Consider the following 27,389-nt stretch of genomic DNA (forward strand, 5'->3'; position numbering starts at 1 on the left):
CTTCCAGTTCAACTTGAGTTAGTGGTCTATTGAAAATATAGAAAAATACATGTTTTAAATGTCTGAGAAACTGCCCTGTCGGTGGATTATAAGATGAAGTGTTGGCATTCAACATTCATTAATTGGAAAGGGGCGACATTTCCCCAGCCCCGTCCCTCAGCTGTAAATCTAAACTAATGTTGTGGACTGTGATGCACATTGTCAAAAGTCCCACGGGTGTGCTTTTATTATTTCACAAAGCTTTGATAATTAGCTGTGTGAGTGTATAGCCGAATGCAGATTTAATGCAGGCTACTGTTTAAGCAATTAATATCCAGTAGATACTGTTGATAAATGCTTTAGAGAACTAAAACTAACTTAGGTTGACAATTTTAAGGAGACAAGGTCTTTCTACATAATTATAGGGTGAAGCCACGATGATAGGATTAATCATGAAACGGTTTAAAATTCTCTGCAGTCTGTTGTCCTCTTCTTGATGCCAATCCTTCCTGTTTCTCCAATTAAAGTATCAGTCTCTTCTTTGAGTGTCTTTCCCAGATGTTTTTAGAATAATTACCACATGTTTTGATGTTTCTATGACAATCAATTCAAAGGTTATTGCGAACAAGAGATTTAATGGCAAATGTCTGTTGAATGTCTAATACAACCTACTTTACCTGTCATTAAAAGGAGAGAAGACCACTAAGTCTGGCCATGTGGAGAAGAGGAGCTATAGTGAGGGGCTAAAGTTTCTCCTGTGTCGGTGAGTGTAGCTATTAGTTAGGTTTGAACATCTTAGCGATACGATGTGTTCTATACAGCTGTCAACATTTTACAATGAAAAAGACAATTACTAAATTCTATAATCATTAACCAGATTACTCCGGATACCAGACTTTGATAACTCAGTTTTAGAATGTTGTAATTTAGTAGAATGAATCTAAATATCTATTGATATTCAGAATTGACTTTGTTTAGACATCCAGCCTGTGTTGTAGATTAATGACCAGGGACATCTTCAAAGGCACGGTATTTATTTATTCACAGTCTTGATTTATAGGATCCTTCCCCCTATATGAATGATATGTCAAGTGATGAACTTTGAACTGATAACTTGGGATTTTATGGAAAAACTGCACGTCATGTGAAAATGACAGTTTATTAAATATTCTACAGCTGTAATGTCATCAATCCAATCAAACTTTATTTATATAGCACATTTCTAACAACAAATGTATTTCAAGGTGTTCAAAGTCATGCATTGAAGGGAATGTGCAACTTAACATCGTTCCTCTTGGCAAGTCTCAATAGGTGATCAGGCGATTCTCTCTACCACATGTGAATGCTTCCGTGGAGCTCATTAGTGTAGCCATGCAGCCTATTTTGGAGGTTCACAATATCGGCTGTACAGATGTGGAATACAAGTGGAGGAAGCCAGCCATGCCAACCCAGGTGCAGTCAGTGGAGGACCTGTACACGGCTGAAGACTACAACCGTCTGTCCCAAGAGCCCAGAGAGGAGGATCTTCAGATTCAGTGAAATGGCATGTCTACTTGAACCTGAGTCAGAACAACCGCTACTCTCCCCGTCATCCCTGTCTGTAGCAGACATTATTAAAAAACAAGTGCACCTGGGGCATACAGGCATCCTGGCTGGCATGGCTCTGTTGGTGGAGCAGCAGGAGCCTGGATATGCAGGAGTCAGGGCTTTCGGTCACGGGGTCTGGGATCCTGGGTGTCTCATCGATTGGCCTGGTGAGCACCACAGCAGTGGTGGAGGTCAAGTGTCCCCACGGAGCAAGAGACCTTACCATTGAAGAGGCAGTGAAGTCAAATAATTTATATATGAAGGAGGGAGGGTCTTACAGCCTCTGTGAAGACCATCCTTACTGGCACCAGGTCCAAGATCAGCTCCACATCACTGGAAGGGACACCTGCTTCTTCATTTGTGTGGACCACCAAAGCCTCCATCACCACCTCCATCACCATCCCTATCAACGTGACGACATCTGACAGACTCATATTGCTACCCCTGTCAGTACCTGTTTTCGGGGAAGACAAGGGACCAAAAATATTCCACATAGTCTTCCGGAACAGCCGATGCTCTCATTCATGTTTCAGTGTTATTTGCCTCGAAGGGAGCATAGAAGTAGTTTAGCTCGGTCTGGTAGACTTGTGTCACTGGGAAGCTCTCAGCGGTGTTTCCCTTTTGTAGTCTGTAATGGTTTGCAAGCCCTGTCACATCCGACGAGCATCAGAGCCGGTGTAGTACGATTCGATCTTAGTCCTGTATTGACGGTTTGATGGTTCGTCGGAGGGCATAGCGGGATTTCTTATAAGCTACAGGGTTAGAGTCCCGCTCCTTGAAATTGGCAGCTCTAGCCTTTAGCTCAGTGCGGATGTTGCCTGTAATCCATGGTTTCTGGGTGGGGTATGCATGTACAGTCACTGTGGGGATGAAGTCATCAATGCACTTATTGATGAAGCCAATGACTGATGTGGTGTACTTCTCAATGCCATCGGAGGAATCCTGGAACATATTCCAGTCTGTGCTAGTAAAACAGTCCTGTAGCTTAGCATCTACTTCATCCGACCACTTTTTTATTGATCAAGTCACTGGTGCTTCCTGCTTTAATTTTTGCTTGTAGAAAGGAATCAGGAGGATAGAATTATGGTCAGATTTGCCAAATGGAAGGCGAGGGAGAGCTTTGTATGTATCTCTGTGTGTGGAGTAAAGGTGGTCCAGAGTTTTTTTCCCTCTGGTTGCACATTTAACATGCTGATAGAAATTTGGTAAGACTGATTTAAGTTTCCCTGCATTAAAGTCCCCTGCCACTAGGAGCGCCTCCTCTGTGTGAGCGTTTTCCAGTTTGCTTATGGCGGAGTACAGCTCATTGAGTGCGGTCTTAGTGCCAGCCTCAGTCTGTGGTGGTATGTAGACAGCTACAAAAAATACAGATGAAAACGCTCTAGTTAGATAGTGTGGTCTACAGCTTATCATGAGAAACTCTACCTCAGGTGAGCAAAACCTCGAGACTTCCTTAGATATCATGCACCAGCTGTTATTTACAAAAATACATAATCAGCCCCTCTTGTCTTACCAGACGCCGCTGTTCTATCCTGCCGATACAGCGTATAACCAGCCAGCTGAATGTTGATAGTGTTGTCATTCAGCCACGACTCTGTGAAGAATAAGATATTACAGTTTTGAATGTCCTGTTGGTAGTTTAATCTTCCACGTCAGTCATCGATTTTATTTTCCAAAGATTGCACATTTGCTAGCAGAATGGAAGGCAGTGGGGGTTTATTTCGATTGCCTACAAATTCTCCGAAGTCAGCCCGCCCTCCGGACCCTATTTTCTCGGTCTTCTCTTCACGCAAATGACGGAGATCTGGGCCTGTTCCCGGGAAAGCAGTATGTCATTCACATCGGGCTCGTCGGACTCGTTAATGGAAAAAACAGGATTCTGCCAGATCGGGGTGAGTAATCGCAGTTCTGATGTCCAGTTATTTTCGGTCATAAGAGACGGTAGCAGCAACATTATGTACAAAATAAGTTAGAAAATAAGTTACAAACAACGCAAAGAACGAACGAAAAAACACAATTTGATAGGCACACGTAAAACGTCAGCCTTCTTCTCTGGCACCATCTTAACATCTTTGACCTCATGGCTTGTTTTTTTCATGCACTGTCAACTGTGAGACCTTATATAGACAGGTGTGTGCTTTTCCAAATAATGTCTAATCAATTGAATTGACCAGAGGTGTACTCCAAGCAAGTTGTAGAAACAGGATGCACCTGAGCTCAATTCTGAGTCTCAAAACAAAGGGTCTGAATACTTATGTAATTAAGGTTTATTTGATATTTTATCTTATCTAAAACGCTGTTTTCAATTGTCATTATGGGGTATTGTGTGTAGATTGATGAGAAATTAGTTGTAACACGGTTAGCTACACCTGGGGTTGGAGTGTAAACCTACAGGAGAGTCGCTCTCCAGGAACTGGGTTGGGGACTCCTGCAATAGAGCCACACAATGCAGGCGATGAGTGTAGTATTAAACACTTTTTTTTACAGCAAAAATTTTGCAGCTAACTGCAGTTCGAGTGGAGTATACCTGCAGTTCAACTGCAGTTCACTTCAGTTATTCCGCAATTACTGCGTCAAAAGTCGACTGTTAATGCACTTTTACTGCAGTTGCAATCTTCTTTTGTAAGGGACACTTTGAAAGGCGGTGAATTGACAAAAGTGTTCCGCTTGATCGCATCCAAGGTCTATGGTCCCAAGTACAATACAAAAAAGTGTATTTCTTTTGCAAGAAGGGGTGGTCGCGCGCGTCATCTGTCAGGTGCGTAGGTTGACAAGTTCACAGCAGTTGTGCTGTTCGAATCAAACTGATTTGAGCGCTTGTACAGTAGCTATTATAAGAAAGCGAGTAGGCTACTTTGGATTACAATATGGAAGGTTACAAATACCCCGTTTTCTTCGAGGTTCCCAGTCTGGATCCAGCACAGAAAGAGAAGTTAGAAAAGTACTTTCAGGTTCGCCGTAAATCTGGTGGTGGAGACTGCGGACCGATACACAATGTTGGTGACAACGTTTACAAGATCGCATTTATTGACCGGACAGGTATAGAAATATTGAGTTTACTATTTGAACTGTACTTGAAACTAAAGGTGAAACGTAAAAAAAGTATATTTACATGTTTTTCTGTCGATAATTGTGTAACAGTTTCACTTTCATATTTAAAGCTGGTCTATGCAGAAATCGCTCCACCGTTTTTTTGTAAAAGTTCTAATAGTTAGCCTAATTTCAGTTTGTGACAAAACAAACATGAATAGTGTAGAGAATCTTTGTACCATCTAAACCTCCGTGAAATATGTTTTCCATAAACAAAAATATTTTATTTTCATCTGTTTGAAGCTTGTGCACGAAACTGAAAGTAAAAGAAGCAAAAACTACACGAAAGAATGAGACGCATAGAAATAGCACAAATAGAACAGATCAACATCTTCTTAAACTTGCTTTCAAACGCAATGATAGATCTATAACAGACATTTCTATGTGAATGTGGGTGTCCCCCCAAAACGTTACATATTGCTGCTTTAAATTAGGCTGCATGCTCACTTCACCCTTGAGAACATAACTTGTAGAATTTAAAGGGTAGTTTACCCAAATTAAAAATGTACATATTGATTTTCTTACCCAGGAAACAGGGTATGGACAAGGTACACTACATGACCAAAAGTATGTGGACAACTGCGTGTCAGACATCTCATTCCAAAACCATGGGCATTAATATAGAGTTAGTCCCCCTTTACTCTTACAATAGCCTCCACTCTTCTGGGAAGGTTTTCCACTAGATGTTGGAACTTTGCTGTAGGGACTTTGTTCCATTCAGCCGCAAGAGCATTAGTGAAGTCGACACCATTCTGTATACCTCTGGCCCTTCGTTAGACACTGTGTTAACTAACCTCCAGATGAGCTTCAATGCCACACAACTCTCCTACCGTGGCCTCCAACCGCTCTTAAATGCAAGTAAAACTAAATGCATGCTCTTCAACCGATCGCTGCCCGCACCCGCCCGCCCGTTCAGCATCACTACTCTGGACGGTTCTGACTTAGAATATGTGGATAACTACAAATACCTAGGTGTCTGGTTAGACTGTAAACTCTCCTTCCAGACTCACATTAAACATCTACAATCCAAAATGAAATCTAGAATCGGCTTCCTATTTCGCAACAAAGCATCCTTCACTCATGCTGCCAAGCATACCCTCGTAAAACTGACCATCCTACCGATCCTCGACTTCGCCGATGTCATTTACAAAATAGCCTCCAACACTACTGAACAAATTGGATGCAGTCTATCACAGTGCCATCCGTTTTGTCACCAAAGCCCCATATACTATCCACCACTGCGACCTGTATGATCTTGTTGGCTGGCCCTCGCTTCATACTTGTCGCCAAACCCACTGGCTCCAGGTCATCTACAAGTCTCTGCTAGGTAAAGCCCCGCCTTATCTCAGCTCACTGGTCACCATAGCTACACCCACCGGTAGTCCCCGCTCCAGCAGGTATACCTCACTAGTCACCCCCAAAGCCAATTCTTCCTTTGGCTGCCTCTCCTTCCAGTTCTCTGCTGCCAATGACTTGAACGAACTGCAAAAATCTCTGAAGCTGTAGACTCTTACCTCCCTCACTAGCTTTAAGCACCAGCTGTCAGAGCAGCTCACAGATCACTGCACCTGTCCATAGCTCATCTGTAAATAGCCAATCCAATCTACCTCATCCCCATACTGTATTTATTTATTTATCTTGCTCCTTTGCACCCCAGTATCTCAACTTGCACATTCATCTTCTGCACATCCTACCATTCCAGTGTTTAATTGCTATATTCTAAATACTTTTCTACCATGGCCTATTTATATTTTTCTGTATATTTATATTTTTGCTGTATATTTTTCTACTGTATTATTGATTGTATGTTTGTTTATTCCATGTGTAACTCTGTGTTGTTGTATGTGTTGAACTGCTTTGCTTTATCTTGGCCAGGTCGCAGTTGCAAATGAGAACTTGTTCTCAACTAGCCTACCTGGTTAAATAAAGGTAAAATAAATAAATGGTGGACGATTAGGCCTGGCTCGCAGTCGGCCTTCCAATTTATCCCAAAGGTGTTCGATGGGGTTGAGGTCAGGGCTCTGTGCTGGCCAGACAAGTACTTCCACATCAATCTCAACAAATCATTTCTGGATGGACCTTGCTTTGTGCACGGGGGCATTATCATGCTGAAATTGGAAAGGGCCTTCCCCAAACTGTTGCCACAAAGTTGGAAGCACAGAATCGTATTGAATGTCATTGTATGCTGTAGCGTTAAGATTTCCCTTCACTGGAATTAAGGAGCTTGAACAATGAATCACTGCCCTAGACCATTTTTCCTCCTCCACTTAACTTTACAGTTGCCACTTTACATTGGGGCAGGTAGCATTCTCTTGGCATCAGCCAAACACAGATTTGTCCATCAGACTGCCAGATGGTGAGGCGTGATTCATCACGCCAGAGAATGTATTTTTTATACTGCTCCAGAGTCCAATGGCGCTTTACACCACTCCAGCCGACGCTTGGCATTGCGCATGGTGATGTTAGGCTTGTGAGCGGCTGCTCGGCCATGGACACCTATTTCATGAAGCTCCCAACGAACAGTTATTGTGCTGACGTTGCTTCCAGAGGCAGTTTGGAACTCGGCAGTGAGTGTTGCCACCGAGGACAGATAATATTTGACATGCTACGCGTTTCAGCACTCAGTCAATCCCGTTCTGTGAGATTGTGTGGCCTTCCACTTCGAGGCTGAGCTGTTGTTGCTCCTAGATATTTACACTTCACAACAACCACTCTTATAGTTGACCGTTCTAGAAGGGCAGAAATTGATAAACAAATAAAAATATATTTTGTTTTTGAGATTCTTCAAAGCAGCTGCGCTTTGCCTTGATGACAGCTTTGCACACTCTTGGCATTCTCTCAACCAGCTTCATGAGTTCGTCACCCGGAATGCATTTCAATTAACAGGTGTGCCTTGTTAAAAGTTAATTTGTGGAATTTCTTTCTTAATGCATTTGAGCCAATCAGTTGAGTTGTGACAAGGTAGGGGTGGTATACAAAATATTTGGTAAAATTTGGTAAAAGACAAAGTCCATATTATGGCATGAACAGCTCAAATAAGCAAAGAGAATATAACGTATAACGTATTTTACTATATACCGGTATTGATGCAGGGACCGGTTTGGGTATTTACTTTACCTTCTATACCGGTATTTGAATGTTTGGTTTGTTAAATGTGATACGCCTTGTGTAACGTCCATTTTTATAGTTTACTCCGCTACTTGAGTCATCCCTCTCCGCTCTCAATTCAATTCAAGGGCTTTATTGGCATGGGAAACGTGTTAACATTGCCAAAGCAAGTGAGGTAGATAATATATAAAGTGAATATATAAAGTGAAATAAACAATACAAATTAACATTAAACATTACACATACAGAAGTTTCAAAACGCTCTCTCTCTCTCTCCACGCCGCTTTCCACACAGACCTAGTCCCACCCCCTGTCACTCAAGGAGCCCTTTTGTTGTTGCTTGACCATGAGACACTTTCTTTCAGTCTGCTTAGTCAATGCAGCACATGCAACAATGTTGATGACAACAATGTTGTTTCCAATTTGATCGTAATATAAATTCACAAGCGTTCTTTAGTTACAATATTAGTTTGTGTTTCTTACATCTGCAAACAGCTAGTTTGTATTTTCTTAGAAAGTTAAGCTAAATCCTGTTAGCCACTAATGCTAATCGCTAATTAAGCTAAATCCTGTTAGCCACTAATGCTAATCGCTAGTTAGCTTGCTAATAAAGTACTGAGTCAGAGCAAACATAGCTAGCTAATACAGCCTTATAACAGTGCTGGTGAAAGCATAAATCAGCATATTTATCTTCTAAATCAAAGAGGAATAGGGGGAACATGAATATGTTGGCTATATGCATAAAGATGTAATGTAGCCAAAGATTATAGGGTCCCCTAGGAAACATAGAACATCACTTTGGTTTCTACCCTGTCACAGTAACTCGTTCATGGCATTTTCATTCTTTGTCATGTCAAACAACACTGTATTCAAAGTGCCCACTATTATTTATATTCTAACTATAGAATTAGAATAAACATATTTCCATGATTCCAAAAGTTCACCCAAGTGTTTTGATCTAAATCGCAATTGCAACATTAAAGGCAGAGAATTTTTGCCCATATCGTGGCAGTGTGGAAATGATCTAAAATGATTGCAGGAAATGCGGAAATTGATGGAAATGCAGGAAATGATTTAAGTTGAAGTTGAATTTAACAGTATAAAACAATCAGAATGGAGAGAGACCCATTGAAATGGAAATAATTTAGAATATACTGTATGTGTTGCCACCCTAGGGTCAAGCACTACTCATAAAGCAAATTTAGAACTTTTATTAATGAATAACATCAAATACCGTCATACCAACAAAAATTAGAAAAATACCATGATATGATATCTTGGCCGTATCACCCAGCCTTAAGAGTTACCTCTGCTGCAGAGGATAAGTTCATTAGAATTACCAGCCTCAAAAATTGCAGCCCAAATAAATGCTTCACAGAGTTCAAGTAACATACACATCTCAACATCAACTGTTCAGAGGAGAATGTCAAGAGTGTGTAAAGCTCTCAAGGCACAGGGCAGCTACTTTGAAGAATCTAAAATATATTTTGATTTGTTTAACACTTTTTTGGTTACTACGTGATTCCATATGTGTTATTTCATAGTTTTGATGTCTTCACTATTATTATCTTATGTAGAAACCGTTGACTGAGTAGGTCTGTTCAAACTTTGGACTGGTACGAAATCTGTATATATTTATAATAATTCATTTTCCATGGGTCTATTGGAAAAAATAATAGGATTGTTGTCAAAACAAATGAATGCTTTCAAAAGTGAAAAAAAATATTATTAAAGGGTAAATTCTTTTCACCCTGTAACGGCTGTTGGTGTTCATGTTTGTTTATTGACACTGAACACTAAATACAAAAATAACAAAGGGAATAACCGAAACAGTCCTGAAAGGTGAGAAACACTCAACAGAAATCAACTACCCACAAGACACGGGTGGGAAAAGGCTACCTAAGTATGGTTCTCAATCAGAGACAACGATCGACAGCTGTCCCTGATTGAGAACCATACCCGGCCAAAACAAAGAAATACAAACACATAGAAAAAGAACATAGAATGCCCACTCAAATCACACCCTGACCAACCCAAAAATAGAGACATAAAAAGCTCTCTACGGTCAGGGCGTGACACACCCTTTGAACATTTTAAGATTTTGGGGCTTCGTCAAGCAACTAGTTACCAACAACAGAAAAACAATTTACTCTGATGTCTGTGTTATTGTGGAGCCATGAAAAATGATCTATTTGGAATTATAGTAATGTGCAGCCAAACTGAAAATGTTGGCTCAGTAGTGCACTTTGTGATAAAAGCACCAGATTTGGCTTAGAGGCAGATGTACATGTACTGTATGTACCCTGAAAATATTTAGATATGGAGCAGTTTTGGTCCCTAGGGGGTGTGGCAGCCTCCTAAAATAATGTAAATGTATTTTTAGATTCCAGTCAGTGTCTCTTTACCAAGTTGACTCTCATCTTTCAGATTCAATTGGAATTAAGTTGATAGCCTAGCATTACAATGTTAGAGCCAAAAGTCTGATGGCACCGTTGCCCATATCGCCAGCCGTTCTTACTGTAGGTTGTACCCGTAAATCAGATTAGCTCAAACGCTAATTTCTCAGCCCGTTGAGTATCAGACACACTTTTTTTTATATGAATAACAGAGCAATGTTCATGTTGCTATGGACGAAATGTATCAACATAGCTGTTAAAAACATGAAAAACATACAAAAGTGTCTATTTTATAACAACAAATTTAACTAAAAGTGATTTAAAAAAATAAATAATAATAATACTTATTTTGGGGAAATAAAACAATTTCTGTGAATTACAAAAGTTTAATAAAATAACATGTTACTGCTTGACAGTATCTCTTTACAATCATTAATAATTTGTGGTAAAAAATGACCCCATTTGGTGCTTTTAAGATAAAAATATGTTGGCACTTTTAGGGTTGTTATTTCTATTATCACTACTACGACTATAATAACAATAACTTATTATGATGCTGTAACTCTTCCAGTCCAGGAGAGGGTACTTCAGAAACCTAATCATGTTTTGGAGATGCCTGGAGGACCTCTCTTCCTCACTCTGAGAGACAGCCTGGAGCCTCCACCCACAACAACCTCCCCAGTCAGCAGTCAGGAGCCTCCACCCACAACAACCTCCCCAGTCAGCAGTCAGGAGCCTCCACCCACAACAACCTCCCCAGTCAGCAGTCAGGAGCCTCCACCCACAACAACCTCCCCAGACAGCAGTCAAGAGGTGAGGCCAGACTATACAGTACAGCTGCACCTATATAGTGCATGCTTAGTCACTTAACTTGTTAGATAAAACATTTATCTTCCATAATATGAGGTCAATATTAATTGCATCCCAGTAAACACATATCGTGGATCTGCCTGTCAGGTAATGGCTTTATTATTATTTATTATTATCCCTTCATATGAGGTCAAAATGAGGTCAAAATAGTCTGCATTGATTTTATGTGATGTTTGATTTAATGTGATGTTATGGTGAGTAAAATATACATTTACAATATGAGAAATGACAAGAACATACATTTTAGCCAAACAAATCTGTATTCAACTAAAATGGACAAATGCCAAACGAGTTGATAGATTTATAATATAATCTAGACACAGCTGTACATTTGACCTACAATAATAAATGAATAATAAACATAGATAAAGACAGACATAATAATCATTAACAGTGGAATTCCCCAGGACTTGCACCTTTTATCTCTGACTCTAGAGTCACCAGTCCCTCCCATTCCATCCCTCCCTCCCTGTCCAGACATCCCCACTTGGTTTCCTAGAGCATGAACTCCATCTAGACTCCTACCTCCTGAGATACCTGAAGGAGAGCCCTGGGGCTGGAAGAGACCTGCAGCAGCAGCTGTCCTCTCTGGGCTGCTCTGTCCACCTCCATCCAGAGGACGGGAGGGCAGTGGTCAAAGGCTCAGGCCAAGCTGGGTCATGTGGAGATGGGGTTGGGGTGGGACCATGGAAGGTACAGGTCGAGAGACTGTTCAAACAGCTCCAGGAGCGGTACAAATGCCACTATGAGGTAGACCCACGTAAGCTCCAGACTCTGCTGCAGAGCAGTACCCTGTGTTCGGAGGATGTGAGGGTTTACTGCGAGACAGGGGAAGGGTTTGCGGTGGTGGTTGGGGAGGGGCCCGAAGTCCAGGCCAAGCTTAAGGAGCTGAAGGCCTTCCAGGGTCAGGGTCTGAGCTCCTGGAAGCAGGAGAAGATCAGCACCACCTGTCAACTTGGACAGTCCAAGCTCCGTCTTCTAGGTGAAGTGATAGAGAAGGATCTAGTTGAGGTTGTTCCAGGGGTGAAGGTGACACGCGGTGACTCTGGCCAGCTGGAGCTGATGGGTTCAGCAAGTGATGTCCGGACAGCCAGACAGTTAGTTACAGATAAAATCTCTCTGGTGCTGGAGCGGGTGGTGCCTGAGGTGTCCCCCCACCTCCTGTCCTTCCTGAGGGATGAGTATGGGAGGCCTGGGAACCTGAGCAGTCTGCTGGGGTTGGGACTCCATGTGGAGGTAGAGTTGGGGGATACAGAGCTCCGTCTGTTCTCCCTCTCCTCTGGGAAACTGGAGCAGGCTGAGAAGGATCTGCTGGGGGAGTTTGGGGAGGAGAAGATTGATGTGCCCAACGGTGCTTTCCAGGCTGAACTGAAGTCCAAACTTGAGACAAAGGTGAAGGAGATGAACCAAAGTAGACGCAGGGTGGTGGCCAGGTATGGTCCTGGGTGTAGAGTACAGCTGCTGGGTCACCTGAAGCAGGTTCAGGAGCTGAGGGAGGAGATTGGGGCCTTTCTGAAAGACCAGTCCAGTGTAAGAGTTGTGGGACGTCCTCAACAGAACCATGGTGGCATAGACGGTGAAGCAGGCGCCGGACCAAGACCTAACGAGACGATCGCAGCCACCAGCTATCACCTCCAGGGTGGGCTGCAGGTAGTTGTTTTTCAGGGTGACATCACCAAGGAACGGGCAGACGCACTGGTGAACGCAGCCAATGAGTATCTGGATCACGCTGGGGGCGTGGCTGCAGCTCTGAGCCGGGCAGGGGGGCATGAAGTACAGCAAGCCAGCAGGGATCTGGTTAGGCAGATAGGGAGAGTACCCACAGGTACAGTGGTAGAGACTACAGGAGGATGGCTGCCTTGTAAGATGCTGCTGCATGCAGTGGGACCAGTAGGGGGCAGAGTAGGTGGGAATGAGCGCCCTCTGCTGGAGAAGACAGTAAAGGCAGTCTTGGATCTGGCAGAGACCCTGGAGCTCCAGACCCTGGCCATGCCCTGCATCAGCTCAGGGTTATTTGGCGTTCCTCTGAAGGTGTGTTCTGAGGCCATAGTCTCTGCAGTGAGGGACTTTGGGAGGGAACAGCACATCCTTACCAAGGTCACTCTGATTGATTTGAGTGGAGAGGCAGTGAGAGCCATGCAGGAGGCCTGTGATAGGCTGTTAGAGGGGAAGAGGGAGTTTCCTGGGTTGGAGGTAGAGTCCAGCACCACCACTACCACTACACATGCTCCTCATAGAGACACCACTGCTGCCTCCACCAGGGGACCAGTGGCTCCAGAGGTCTGTGTCCAGGTGGAGATCATCCAGGGAACCATAGAGAAACAGGAGGTAAGAGAGAGACACACTGACATGGCCACAGCCTTCACATTCTGTGAATTATGTTGACTTCATACTGACTCAATGTTCCCTTTCTCTTTTACACTTTCTTTTCCTTTTTCTCTTCCCCTTTTACTTGATGTATTTGTCTCTCTCTCCCCCCTCTCTCTGTCTGTCCCTCTGTCTGTCTCTTTGTCTGTCTGTCTGTGTCTGTCTTTCTGAAGGTGGATGCTCTGGTGTCACCCATGGTTGGTAGTGACCCGCTATCCTCCCGAGTGGGTAATGTCTTGTCGGAGGCAGCTGGACCGGCGCTGATGACAGCATTTCTGAGGGAATCAGCGGGATGGACTGCACCTGGTGACAACGTCCTGGTGGAGGGACTGTCTGGTCTCAGCTCTGGCCGTGTCTTCTTCCTCAGCTGTGCACACTGGGACAACAACCCCCAAGGACCAGCTGTACAGGTGTGTGTGTGTGTGTGTGTGTGTGTGTGTGTGTGTGTGTGTGTGTGTGTGTGTGTGTGTGTGTGTGTGTGTGTGTGTGTGTGTGTGTGTGTGTGTGTGTGTGTGTGTGTGTGTTATGACCATTGAACCTCCATTAACCCTTGACCTCTGGTCCTCTCTCAGGCTCTGATGCAGGGTGTGAGGGAAATCCTGACTGCTTGTGAGATCCGGGGCTTCCGTTCCATTGCGTTCCCTGTAGTTGGAACTGGTGAGGTTCTCCAGTTCCCTCACAAGGTGGCAACGCAGCTTCTGCTAGAAGAGATCCGTAGGTATGAACAGAATCGAGCGAGCAGAACCCCCTTCCTTGTCCGCATTGTCGTCCATCCCAATGACAGAGATTCTACCAAGGTGAGCAGAGACTTTTAAAGGTCTCAAAGAATTAAACAAAATGTCCCTTAACTTCAATATGTTTAAGCGAATCACATTGCAGATTATCTGAAGCCCTTATATAATACTGTGTAATATATCAATAATGGCAGATTTTTTAATAATAACAATCACATTTCTTCATTGCAGCTTTTAAAACTACCCAGAATGCTTTGCATCTCAGAGGGTTCCAATTGGGCACTCGACCAGAGCAAGGTGAGTTACAACACTTCACCCCCACCTTTAAATCAAATACATGATTACGATATGATTGATCCATTTCAAGTTATAATTATGAACCCTCCCTATAGACATCAGGATTGTGCTGCTTGTTATAACCGGAGGAGGTAAAAGCAGTGCTGGAAACACCATCTTCGGACAAGATGATGTGTTCCTCGTAGACAGTTCCTCCACCTCCTCAACACAGAAATGTAAAGCTCATACCAAGAACATCAAAGGGAGAAACATCACCCTGATTGACACACCTGGATTCTTTGACACTGACATCCCTGAAGAGGAGCTGAAACCTAAAATAGTTAAATGTATAACAGAGTGTGCTCCAGGACCGCATGCCTTTCTCATTGTACTGAAAGTGGAACGGTACACAATCTATTCAAGACTGTAGCGAAAATCGAAACATATTTTTCACCAGAGGCCTTTAAATATGTCACAGTCCTCTTCACTCATGGTGACCAACAGAATGATGAACTGAACAAGCTTGTGGAGAAATGTGGAGGCCGCTATCACGTGATCGACAACAAATACTGGAACACCAATCAGCCGGGTCAGTACAGCAACCAGTACCGGAGTAAGTAGCGGAGTTACTCAACATCATAGAGAAGATGGTGAGAGAGAACAGAGGAGGGTTCTACACCAACGAGATGCTCCAAGAGGCAGAGAGATTAATACAAGCAGAGATGGAGAGTCTTAGGAAGGAGTCAACGGGCCAGATGTCAGAGAAAGAGATGGGAAAACAGGCTAAAGAAATAGTGAGGAATAACTCCTGATCAAACTCTCAGGGACACTAACAGGTGTTGGTAGGCATACAGTAGCTGCAGGAGTTGTCTTTGGGACGTCCACAACAACAGGAGCAGTCAGAGGAGGGTCCGTAGGAGTTACTGCAGCAGAGGAGGCAGAGACAGTACCGGAGGCTTTAAACTAAGGTTCTGAATGTGCAAGAAGAAAACCTTTTGAAAGGTTATAGTAACATATAAACCTGGAATCATTGGATAGAAAGTGATGGAAAAGTATGATTCAACATCTGACTAACTATCTAGACACCAGTCAGTTAAATTCAACTGTTGAATAGCTTTTTGTCCCATTTATTTTTCTTTCTGATTTGTTAAAAGCAGGTGACAGGGTTATGGTTAAACTGAATGAATATTAAATTGTTCAATTTGAGTTTAATATTTGTTCATGTTTAATGTAGAAATGGACTAATTGAATGAATCATTTGAACCTGTGTTTAATGATTTGAAACGGTATTGAATAAATATGTCATTCAGTTCAAAATGTAAATTTATTGAACATTCAAGTTCAATGTTTATATTTTCACTTTCAATCGGGTAATTATTGCATTCATTGTCTGTGTATCAAGTTTATAAACCATCATTTCAAGTTAATCAAAGTTCAATATATTAAACTTCACAGATGCATTTAGATTCCGTTTTCAAGTTCAGCTCTCTAAATCAGTGCCGTTTTTAGCATGTCAATCTTGATGGGGCAAACAAACCAAAAATCGTTTTGATGCATGCCAGCAAAGCCACGACACAACACTAAACAATAGATTTATAGCACTATAACGGTGCCCACAAACTGTTGAGACCTACATAAAGCTGTCCCAACAGCAGAGCTTTCTTTTCAGCACCATGGAGTGAATCCTTACCAACGCTACACCTGGCTATCAGCTGAACATAGCTGATATGGCTGACTTCTCCACAACTACCTGCGGAGGTCATTCCAGGAGCAGCTCTGGATGGAGACGGGCACGCCAAATGGTCACCTACCTGATGTCACCAGGGCAGGTGCCAACAACACCCCCAGACAGGCACTCCAGGTGATGGAGAACCTGACCATTTTCTTCTCATCGCCAGCAGGTGAAGTCCCATGGCAGTATGCCGTGGAGGGAAACAGCTCTTGAGCCCCCTAACACAAAGGTTATTTTAAGAAAGGTTATTTTAAGAACCCTCCACCTGTATTTGGGGAGTTCATTCTTCTCTGCAGATCCTCTCAAGCTCTGGCAGGTTGGATGGGGAGCATCGCAGCACAGCTACTTGCAGGTCTCCCCAGAGATGTTTGACATGTTCAAGTCCGGGCTCTGGCTGGTCCACTCAAGGACATTCAGAGACTTGTCCTGAAGCCACTCCTGCATTGTCTTGTTGGAAGGTGAACCTTCACCCCAGTCTGAGGTCCTGAGCACTCTGGAGCAGGTTTTCATCAAGGATCTCTCTGTACTTTGCTCCGTTCATCTTACCCTCGATCATGACTAGTCTCCCAGTCCCTGCCGATGAAAAATATACCCACAGCATGATGCTGCTACCACCATGCTTCACCGTTGGGAGGGTGCCAGGTTTCCTCCAGACGTGATGCTTGGCAATCAGTCCAAAGAGTTCCATCTTGGTTTCATCAGACTAGATAATCTTGTTTTTCATGGTCTTTAGGTGCCTTTTGGCAAACTCCAAGCAGGATTTCATGTGCCTTTTACTGAGGAGTAGCTTCCGTCTGGCCACTCTACCATAAAGGCCTGATTGGTGGAGTGCTGCAGAGATGGTTGTCCTTCTGGAAGGTTGTCCCATCTCCACAGAGGAACTCTGGAGCTCTGTGAGAGTGACCATTGGGTTCTTGGTCACCTCCCTGACTGAGGCCTTTCTCCCCCGATTGCTCCGTTTGGCTGAGCGACCAGCTCTAGGAAGAGTCTTGGTGGTTCCAAACTTCTTCCATTTAAGAATGATGAAAGCCACTGTGTTCCTAGGGACCTTCAATACTGCAGAAAGTTTCTGGTACACTTTTCCAGTACTGTGCCTCAACACACTCCTGTCTCGGAGCTCTACGGACAATTCCTTCGACCTCATAGCTTGGTTTTTGCTCTGACATGTACTGTCAACCTTGGGACCTTATATAGACAGGTGTGTGCCTTTCCAAATCATGTCCAATCAATTTAATTTACCACAGGTGGACTCCAATCAAGTTGAAGAAACATCTCAAGGATGATCAATAGAAACAGGATTCATCTCTGCTCAATTTTGAGTGTCATAGCAAAGGGTCTGAATACTTATGTGAATAAGGTATTTATTTTAGCAAACATTTCTAAAAACCTGTTTCTGCTTTTTCATAATGGGTATTGTGTGTAGATTGATGAGGACATTTTTGTTTTAATACATTTTAGAAGAAGTCTGTAATGTAACAAAGTGTGGAATGTTTTTAATCGGCAGGGACTGGGAAACTGGTCAGAATTTAAGGAATGGTGGATGGTACTAAATACAGGGAAATTCTTGAGGGAAAACTGTTTCAGTCTTCCAGAGATTTGATACTGGGATGGAGGTTCACCTTCCAGCAGGACAATGACCCTAAGCAAACTGCTAAAGCAACACTTGAGTGGTGAAACATTTAAACGTGAATAGCTATGCATGCTCAAGTTTTATGTTAATTTGTCTTATTTCTTGTTTGTTTCACAATAAACATATTTTGCATCTTCAAAGTGGTAGGCATGTTGTGTAAATCAAATGATACAAACCCCCAAAAAATCTATTTGAATTCCAAGTCGTAAGGCAACTAAATAGGAACAATGCCAAGGGGGTGAATACTTTCGCAAACCACTGCGTACAATAAAGTGTTCAGTCTGTTCTGTGCTAGCATTCCATTCCTTTCCACCAGTTGTCATGCCAACAACGTTGTTTATGTTTGACATGGCAAGGAGTGGCAAAGAGTGTAATGTTAGCACAAACAGACTGCATTTCAGGATAACAATGTGTACCTACACTGTTTAATTAGACTGTACCTGCTTACGTAGCTACAGTACCATGTAAATACATAGAGCTCTGGATACTTAATATATTGTAAAGTGGGACCAATATATTTTGCTACATACAGTACATACATAACATAAAAGACAGGTTAAAATAAAATAGTTTATTATAACCATGAACAGATTGGGAATGTTTTGTACAGTATTAGTACAATACAGTAATGATTATCATAGAACTGTATATATACATAATGTTCAAGGTGGCAATAATTTAAGTCTATTTTCAGTGTATGCAGGTTATTTGACACAAAAGTATAATATTAATCAGAGAATGTATATTTGAATGTAGGCATGTACGTAAATGAATTACTACTCTGTACCTCTTACAATCTCACCCATTTTACTTTGTAGGTTGTAGCAGGTCTGGATTTGAAATAGGTTTTTAGGTTTGTCATGGTTTTGTTCTGTCACAGAAACAACATTTGCATTGTTAAAGAAGGCCGTAGGAACTCTACTTATTATGTAGCTGAAGTGGCACACTTACTTGTTAGCTAACTGGCTATGGCTATCCAACACTGGAACTCTTCAAAGTCAAGGTAAACTTTATGCTTTATTAATTTATTGCCACAGGGGCCTGCCAGTGTAACTGCTAAACTGCTTGCTGCTGACTGTACTGCATGATTGTAGCGGGTTTACTAACACATTAGTTCTAGTAGCGATGTTGACTATGAAGTTAATATGGTGACAACGATGTAGGCTGTGTGTACCGGTTAGGGGTTATGATATGAAGGTTTGGCATGGAAAGGTTTGTTCGCATGGTCACAGATAGCTGATATGTGCTCTGAAGTCCACCAAAGAAAGGGAAAAGGTGGGAGGAGGAGAGCGTGTGATAGTGAACTGTCTTTGCGTGTGATCAGGGGTGTATTCATTCCACCAAATCTGTTGAAAAGCATTTCTTATACGGAAGCAAACGGAACGGGGATAAACATACCTGAATTTGTTCAATAGAAACTCTGGCTTGCATCTGTTGGACTAATGATTACACCCGACATCAGCTAGATGCAGGCAAGACTGTGCAAGGTGGTATTGAATGTGTCAATGTTTGTCACCTTGATTACTCAATTCGTCTCTCGAGCTGTGCACCTACTTTGTAAACTTTCATTCATAGGCTAGGTTATAGGGTATAGGGAAATGTCCAGTATCATGTAGTAGCCTAAACCTATCGATGTTACATTGAGCTGGGTGAATAGAATATGAATGACAGTGATCCGATATGCTGTAATAGAAATAAGGCCATGCTCATACATTTTTTAAATCATCCTTCCTCATGTTAAATGGCATCGACCACCACTCGTATACAGTAGTTATTAAATACTTTTTTTACCAGGTAAGTTGACTGAGAACAGCAACAACCTGGGGAATAGTTGCATGGGAGAGGAGATGAATGAGCCAATTGTAAGCTGGGGATGATTAGGTGACTGTGATGGTATGAGGGCCAGATTGGGAATTTAGCCAGGACACCAGGGTTAACACCCCTATTCTTACAATAAGTGCCATGGGATCTTTAATGACCTCAGAGAGTCAGGACACCATTTAACATCCCACCTGAAAGACAGCACCCTACACAGGGCAATGTCACCAATAACTGCCCTGGGATTGTTTTTTAGACCATAGGAAAGACTGCCTCCTACTGGCCCTCCAAAACCACTTCCAGCAGCATCTGGTCTCCCATCTAGGGACCCATCAGGACCAACCCTGCTTAGCTTCAGAAGCAAGCCAGCAGAGGGATGCAGGGTGGTATTACCGTAACAGTAAAACTTGAAGTTGAAATGTATGTCAGAAAGAACTACTGTCGATATTTGAGAATATTACAATTATTGCCACTTTATTAGCAGTCTTGCATGTACTATATACTAGAGGCATATTTGTACAGGACATGTTCTACTCAGTGCCATAGATACATATGAAGACAATTGGTTGTGTATCAGCAGTTGTCCTCTTGTTATACACTGAGTGTACAAAACAGTAAGAACAACTTCCTAATATTGAGTTGCACCTTCCCCCTTTTGCCCTAAGAACAGCCTCAGTCTATCAGGGGCGTGGACTCTACAAGGTGTTTTTAAAGCATTCCACAGGGATGCTGGCCCATGTTGACTCCAATGCTTCCCACAGTTACAGTGCCTTGCGAAAGTATTCGGCCCCCTTGAACTTTGCGACCTTTTGCCACATTTCAGGCTTCAAACATAAAGATATAAAACTGTATTTTTTCGTGAAGAATCAACAACAAGTGGGACACAATCATGAAGTGGAACGACATTTATTGGATATTTCAAACTTTTTTAACAAATCAAAAACTGAAAAATTGGGCGTGCAAAATTATTCAGCCCCCTTAAGTTAATACTTTGTTGCGCCACCTTTTGCTGCGATTACAGCTGTAAGTCGCTTGGGGTATGTCTCTATCAGTTTTGCACATCGAGAGACTGACATTTTTTCCCATTCCTCCTTGCAAAACAGCTCGAGCTCAGCGAGGTTGGATGGAGAGCATTTGTGAACAGCAGTTTTCAGTTCTTTCCACAGATTCTCGATTGGATTCAGGTCTGGACTTTGACTTGGCCATTCTAACACCTGGATATGTTTATTTTTGAACCATTCCATTGTAGATTTTGCTTTATGTTTTGGATCATTGTCTTGTTGGAAGACAAATCTCCATCCCAGTCTCAGGTCTTTTGCAGACTCCATCAGGTTTTCTTCCAGAATGGTCCTGTATTTGGCTCCATCCATCTTCGCATCAATTTTAACCATCTTCCCTGTCCCTGCTGAAGAAAAGCAGGCCCAAACCATGATGCTGCCACCACCATGTTTGACAGTGGGGATGGTGTGTTCAGCTGTGTTGCTTTTACGCCAAACATAACGTTTTGCATTGTTGCCAAAAAGTTCAATTTTGGTTTCATCTGACCAGAGCACCTTCTTCCACATGTTTGGTGTGTCTCCCAGGTGGCTTGTGGCAAACTTTAAACAACACTTTTTATGGATATCTTATGGATAAATGTCTTTCTTCTTGCCACTCTTCCATAAAGGCCAGATTTGTGCAATATACGACTGATTGTTGTCCTATGGACAGAGTCTCCCACCTCAGCTGTAGATCTCTGCAGTTCATCCAGAGTGATCATGGGCCTCTTGGCTGCATCTCTGATCAGTCTTCTCCTTGTATGAGCTGAAAGTTTAGAGGAACGGCCAGGTCTTGGTAGATTTGCAGTGGTCTGATACTCCTTCCATTTCAATATTATCGCTTGCACAGTGCTCCTTGGGATGTTTAAAGCTTGGGAAATCTTTTCGTATCCAAATCCAGCTTTAAACTTCTTCACAACAGTATCTTGGACCTGCCTGGTGTGTTCCTTGTTCTTCATGATGCTCTCTGTGCTTTTAACGGACCTCTGAGACTATCACAGTGCAGGTGCATTTATACAGAGACTTGATTGCACACAGGTGGATTGTATTTATCATCATTAGTCATTTAGGTCAACATTGGATCATTCAGAGATCCTCACTGAACTTCTGGAGAGAGTTTGCTGCACTGAAAGTAAAGGGGCTGAATAATTTTGCACGCCCAATTTTTCAGTTTTTGATTTGTTAAAAATGTTTGAAATATCCAATAAATGTCCTTCCACTTCATGATTGTGTCCCACTTGTTGTTGATTCTTCATAAAAAAATACAGTTTTATATCTTTATGTTTGAAGCCTGAAATGTGGCAAAAGGTCGCAAAGTTCAAGGGGGCCGAATACTTTCGCAAGGCACTGTATGTACGCTCACAACGCTGCACTTTGGTCCACTTATTCCTTCCAGGAAGACGGCCGTGACAGTACTACCCACCAGCAAAGGACCAAGCAGCGTTGCCAGGAGAGGCAGCCCCCCCCAAAAAAATTGGGGGGCACACGGGATGGTCGGCGGAGCCGAGGATGAAACCAGAGCCAGTGAACTTGGAGGGGAGCGAAGGGAGTGAAGCAGAGACAGTTAAGGAGTTGATGGGGAGATTGGAGGAGAGAGTTATGAGAAAGCTGCTGTGATGGTGCATGAGGCATGACATTCACCTAACAGAGAGTGTCCTCGGTTTAATGTCATCTGAGTCAGCTCTCCATACTTGTCCTGAGATGCGTGTTAGCCGTCTGGTGAAAACTGTGCCAGTCCCACGCACCGGGCCTCCTGTGCGCCTCCCCAGCCCTGCACGTCTTGTGCCAGCTCGGCGCTCCAGACCACGGTATCCCCAGTTTGCCAGGAGAACCCAGTGCGGCCTGTTCCAGTTCCCTGCACGTGCCGGGTTAAAGTGGGCATGCAGCCAAGAGGAGCGGTGCAAGGGCTAAGCACCAGAGCTCCAGTGCTCCTCCACAGCCCGTTGAAAAATGTACGTTATACCGCGTGATTTTACAGTACATAAACAAGAGTGTGCAATATAGAAGGGTACATTCTGCACCATGTTTGAAGTCAGAAGGTAACATGACCAAGGAGCTATAGAAATGTTAGATTTTGAAAAATGAATGTCAAATCTTGTGAGATGAAAATGGACAAACTAAAGGGTGTGCAATATAGAAGGGTAATCAGTGGCCATGCTGAACCTTCTTTGAAATAATTAGGTCACATGACATAGGAGCTATTGCATTTTTTTTTAAATAGTGCGAGATTTAAATCGACCAAAAATAAATATGTGCAATATGTGTCTATGCAATCGGGTTAGCTAGAACCAGTTTTGAAAGTTTTAGAAGTAATGGTTAAATAACTATTGACATTGAAAAATGTGATTTGTCACTAGTTAACGGTCCCTAACAGCTGTTGGTGGACGTAAGGAAGACTACAGGCGATTATCCGTATGATTTACAAGAATTCACCCGAAAACACAGCGCAATCCCATAATACAATGGGTTTAGGATTAACCGGTATTAGCTGTAAATAATCATGCCTGTATTTTATTTGCTTAACATTTTCTGTAACATTCACTGTTACAAACTAATTGTTTGACGGCCCAAGTTGCATTGCAATCTACAACATATTGTTCTTGGGTAAAACAGGGAATTACTGTGCTTTTTTAACTATAAAAACTACAGCAATTAGTTTATTTTAGTAAACATTGAAAATGGGTACCACAGACCCAAACACCACACAAGAGTTAAGTAAGTAGTAGGCAAAACAGATTTCGGGCACGGCTAAAATAGCTTCCAGATAATTTGGAACTGCAGCCACTCCATTTGATACATGTTCCTGGGTGCCGAAATTGCGGGCTTCCCGACTGTATGCTACGCGGTTGTTTTATTTCCAAGTGTAAAAAAAAAAAAAAAAAGTACTCAAAAAATGTGATAACCCTTGTGAAAATGCAGTCGACCATTTATATCCATGCTTTGAGAGAGAGGAGGGAATACCTAGTCTGTTGCACAACTGAACGCATTCAACATAAATATTCCACATTTAACCCAAACCCATCTGAATCAGAGAGGTGCTTCCTTAATTGATGTCACCGGCGCAGTTGTTGGTGGTTAAACTGCCTCTTTTTTACGATACTTCTACTCTCTGTTCATCATATATGCATAGTCACTTTAAAGATCCCGAATAATTTATGGAATTTGTTTTTTCAGACCAATGTGAAATTTCACATTTTTCATTCTTGAGTCAAAAAATTCCCCTGGTGCAATGGAGACGTATCAAGAAGTGGGTTCTACCCCCATGTAATGTAAACATGTTTTTTGCAGCATTTACCATGGCCTATTGTCCCAGGTTGCAACTACCCTTTCCGGCCTTAATCGCAGGCCCATCCAATAGCGGTAAAACTTGTTTTGTAAAACGTATTTTAGAGAATTATTAACATGTATTATCTCAGAAACCTGACAACATTGTGTGGTGTTATTCACGTTATCAACCTTTGTATGATGAGTTGTTGAAGAAAATAAAAATCAAGTTTGTTGAAGGAAGAGCCGCATCCCTGTCTGATGATGAACTTTGCCCTCCTCATAAAAACAATATGCTGGTTTTGGATGATCTGCTTTTTGCCGGTAGTGAACATCCTCAAATTGCACAAGCTTTTACTCAATATACTCATTATCGAAACCTGTCCGTGCGTTACTTGGTACAAAATGTGTTTCTCCAAGTTAAAAATAGCCGTACCATTAGTTTGAACGCCAATTACATGGTTTTGTTAAAAAACGTAGAGACAAACTACAAATAAACATTCTAGCTCAGCAGATGTACCCTGGAAGGAAATCCTACTTTATGGAGAGCTATGAGGACGCTACCAAAGCGCCATTTTCTTATTTAATCGTGGATTTAAAATGAAATACTCCAGAACACCTGAGGCTCAGACAGGATTTATTCCGTGGGAGTGGCCGACAGTTTACATTCCGAAAAAGTAAAAATATGTCTCTGCGTTTAAAAAGAAGCCTATCGCTCTTGAGATCCCTAGTTGGTGCTACCCATAAAGAACGTAAGGCCATCTTGGGTCATTTTTCTTCAGATCTCATATTATCACTATGTGAGATTGCTTTGAATCTTCTCAAAGGACGCATCCCAATCACCCTGACCCAATTAACAAAATTAAAGAGACAAAAGACAGCGATCAAACTCTCTGCCAATAAAAGGGCCATTCTTCAAAAGAAAAGATACACCATACAACAGTCTGGGGGTTTTCTTCTACCTTTACTAAGTATAGCCGTGCCCTTCATCACCAGCCTTATTGCTGCCAGACGTGGGGGTTGAACACAGAGTGTGATGGCCAATAAAATGTACTTAGTGCTTCAACAAGAGTTGGATAGACTGAAACAGCAATTACAGGGACCTGAAAATATCAAACAGCGGAAAATTATTTGATATGGCCATGAGGGATATTTTGAACACAAAAGGATTGAATCCCTATGATAAGGTCCAAAAATACACAAAACTATTGCAAAGGTATTTGGCCTTGGTAAAACAAGGTGAGTGTCAGGTCTTCTAGGAGTAGTGGGTTTGGAGTCAGGCGCAGAGAGCAGAGGGTTAGGACAATCATACACCAGGCGCATAAAAGTGACCGGCCCAAAAACAGGACTCAAACAGTCCGGAGAAAATACAATACAAATGCACATCCACAAACGAACAGAGGAACAAGCCCGCACAAAAGCAGGCGGGCCTAACCGGCTTCAATGGCCCTAACCAAAACCCAAACAAGAAACCGGTGTAACCAATAAGACAAAACTAACAGAAAAGGAAAAGGGGATCGGTGGCAGCTAGTAGACCGGTGACGACGACCGCCGAGCGCCGCCCCGAACAGGAAGAGGAGCCACCTTCGGTGGGAGTTTTGACAGTGAGAGAGAAACCAACCATTTATCGCTTTCCCTACCGGAACCCTTAAAGGATGAAGAGCATAGAGAGAGCCCTGCCCCTGTAATTCCTGGACTGGAGATCTTACCGGTTGAAGATCAAATGCATGTTGAAGATAATGTTATGCATGACATGCTGACACATGTTCCAGCACGTAACAGGAAAAATGTTAGATGCATTATGAACAAAATAAAATACTTAAAGGGGGCCGCTACTTGGAATGGCAAAGGAGAGTTTATCTTTCAGGGAGATGTTGTCAAGGGTTCTCATATGATGGACTTGCTTAAAAGTACCACAGCATCCCACAAGATGTTCTTGGAACCCTTCCCCCTTTTGAATGGGTCAATAATAACTATTTTATGGGTGAGTCTTCACCCCTGAACGCCTCCGGACCTTTTCCTAATCCTGATCTCTCAGGGAGGTTAGACTTTTGAATGACTTCTGAATGACTTTTTATTAAATTCAATACATTTTATTTAAAAAAATGATACAATTTAACATTTGTGACATTATTTAAACATTTGACTTGAGCCTACACCTTGATTATAGGGTCTTAAAAGGACACATACTTAAAAACGTTTGATATTTTCTAACCAAACAATCTACGGTGCTATCATTACTTCTTAAATCATCATTATAAAGAGACATAACATCTTCAAAAGAAACTCCCCGGGCTCTTTGTCATAGGTAGAATACACAGTGGTGACCACAGGTAGAATACACAGTGTTGACCACAGGTAGAATACACAGTGTTGACCACAGGTAGAATACACAGTGTTGACCACAGGTAGAATACACAGTGTTGACCGCATGTTGTGGAAAGGTTATCTTGTACTTGTTTGATGCTGTAGTAGATATTTGATCCATTTTTGTCCAAAAACTGTTTAATAGGTGGGGGAAATGGGAAAAAACGGGGGGATTCCATAGGAGTGAAAAAAGTTTCGATTTTTCTACCTCCTTCATCTTCTAATGTCACAGCTAGTCAATGTTCACCAGGCATGTGTTTAGGATGGGTATTGACAATAAACATGGCCGGTCGATCCTTCCCTTTCTCAATAGGTAGTTCATCACAAGCCCATACTCCACAAAATTGGTTTCCAATCAAGTGGCTCATGAGACCTTCTAGCTCTTGGGTAGTCATGTTTTTGCTCAATGATCCTTAATATCTTAATTACTAATAATCCACTAAGACTTGTCTTCGGGCATTCACTTCCAAGATTGAATCAGAGCATGCATAAACAGTCATACTAACTGTACAAGCTAAAGGTGTAGTCCTGCTCTCTCTAATTCTCTCTTTCTCTCTCTCCGAGGACCTGAGCCCTAGGACCATGCGTCAGGACTACCTGGCATGATGACTCATTGCTGTCCACAGTCCACCTGGCCTTGCTGCTGTTCCAGTTTCAACTGTTCTGCCTGCGGCTATGGAACCCTAAACTGTTCATATTTACTCTTGAGGTGCTGTCCTGTTGCATCCTCTACAACTACTGTGCTTGTGGAAGGCAACCCAAAACATTTGACCCAAGTTAAACAATTTAAAGGCAATGCTACCAAATACTAATTGAGTGTATGTAAACTTCTGACCCACTGGGAATGTGATGAAAGAAATAAAAGCTGAAATAAATAATTCTCTCTACTATTATTCTGACATTCCACATTCTTAAAATAAAGTGGTTATCCTAACTGACCTAAAACAGGGCATTTTTACTTGGATTAAATGTCAGGAATTGTGAAAAACAGAGTTTAAATGTAGTTGGCTAAGGTATATGCAAACTTCCGACATGAATTGTATACATCATGGTCACATTACAATATATCTAAATAGTGCTATTTAACCGTTGTAGTTACTTTGTGGTATCACCTATGCTTAATGTAAGTCACAA

At 42.3% G+C, this 27,389-nt stretch overlaps 1 protein-coding gene across 2 annotated transcripts; it reads left to right on the top strand.

Annotated features, from left to right (window-relative positions):
- Positions 1-1,169: 1,169 nt before the first annotated feature.
- Positions 1,170-15,725, top strand: LOC110531556 (uncharacterized). 2 transcript variants are annotated; one of them, XM_021614791.3, is made up of 7 exons: positions 1,170-4,605; positions 10,732-10,973; positions 11,466-13,358; positions 13,571-13,807; positions 13,970-14,194; positions 14,363-14,428; positions 14,524-15,725. In XM_021614791.3, exons 1-7 carry the CDS (start codon positions 4,434-4,436, stop codon positions 14,548-14,550), a joined length of 2,862 nt encoding a protein of 953 aa, XP_021470466.2. In that variant the 5' UTR covers positions 1,170-4,433; the 3' UTR covers positions 14,551-15,725. The 2 variants fall into 2 exon arrangements, with proteins under 2 accessions (XP_021470466.2, XP_021470467.2); XM_021614792.3 differs by having other exon boundaries at positions 11,508-13,358.
- The last annotated feature ends 11,664 nt before the right edge of the window (positions 15,726-27,389 follow it).

This window comes from Oncorhynchus mykiss, chromosome 9 (assembly GCF_057628025.1).
Source record: "Oncorhynchus mykiss isolate SJ-2025 chromosome 9, ASM5762802v1, whole genome shotgun sequence".
NCBI classification, from domain to species: domain Eukaryota; kingdom Metazoa; phylum Chordata; class Actinopteri; order Salmoniformes; family Salmonidae; genus Oncorhynchus; species Oncorhynchus mykiss.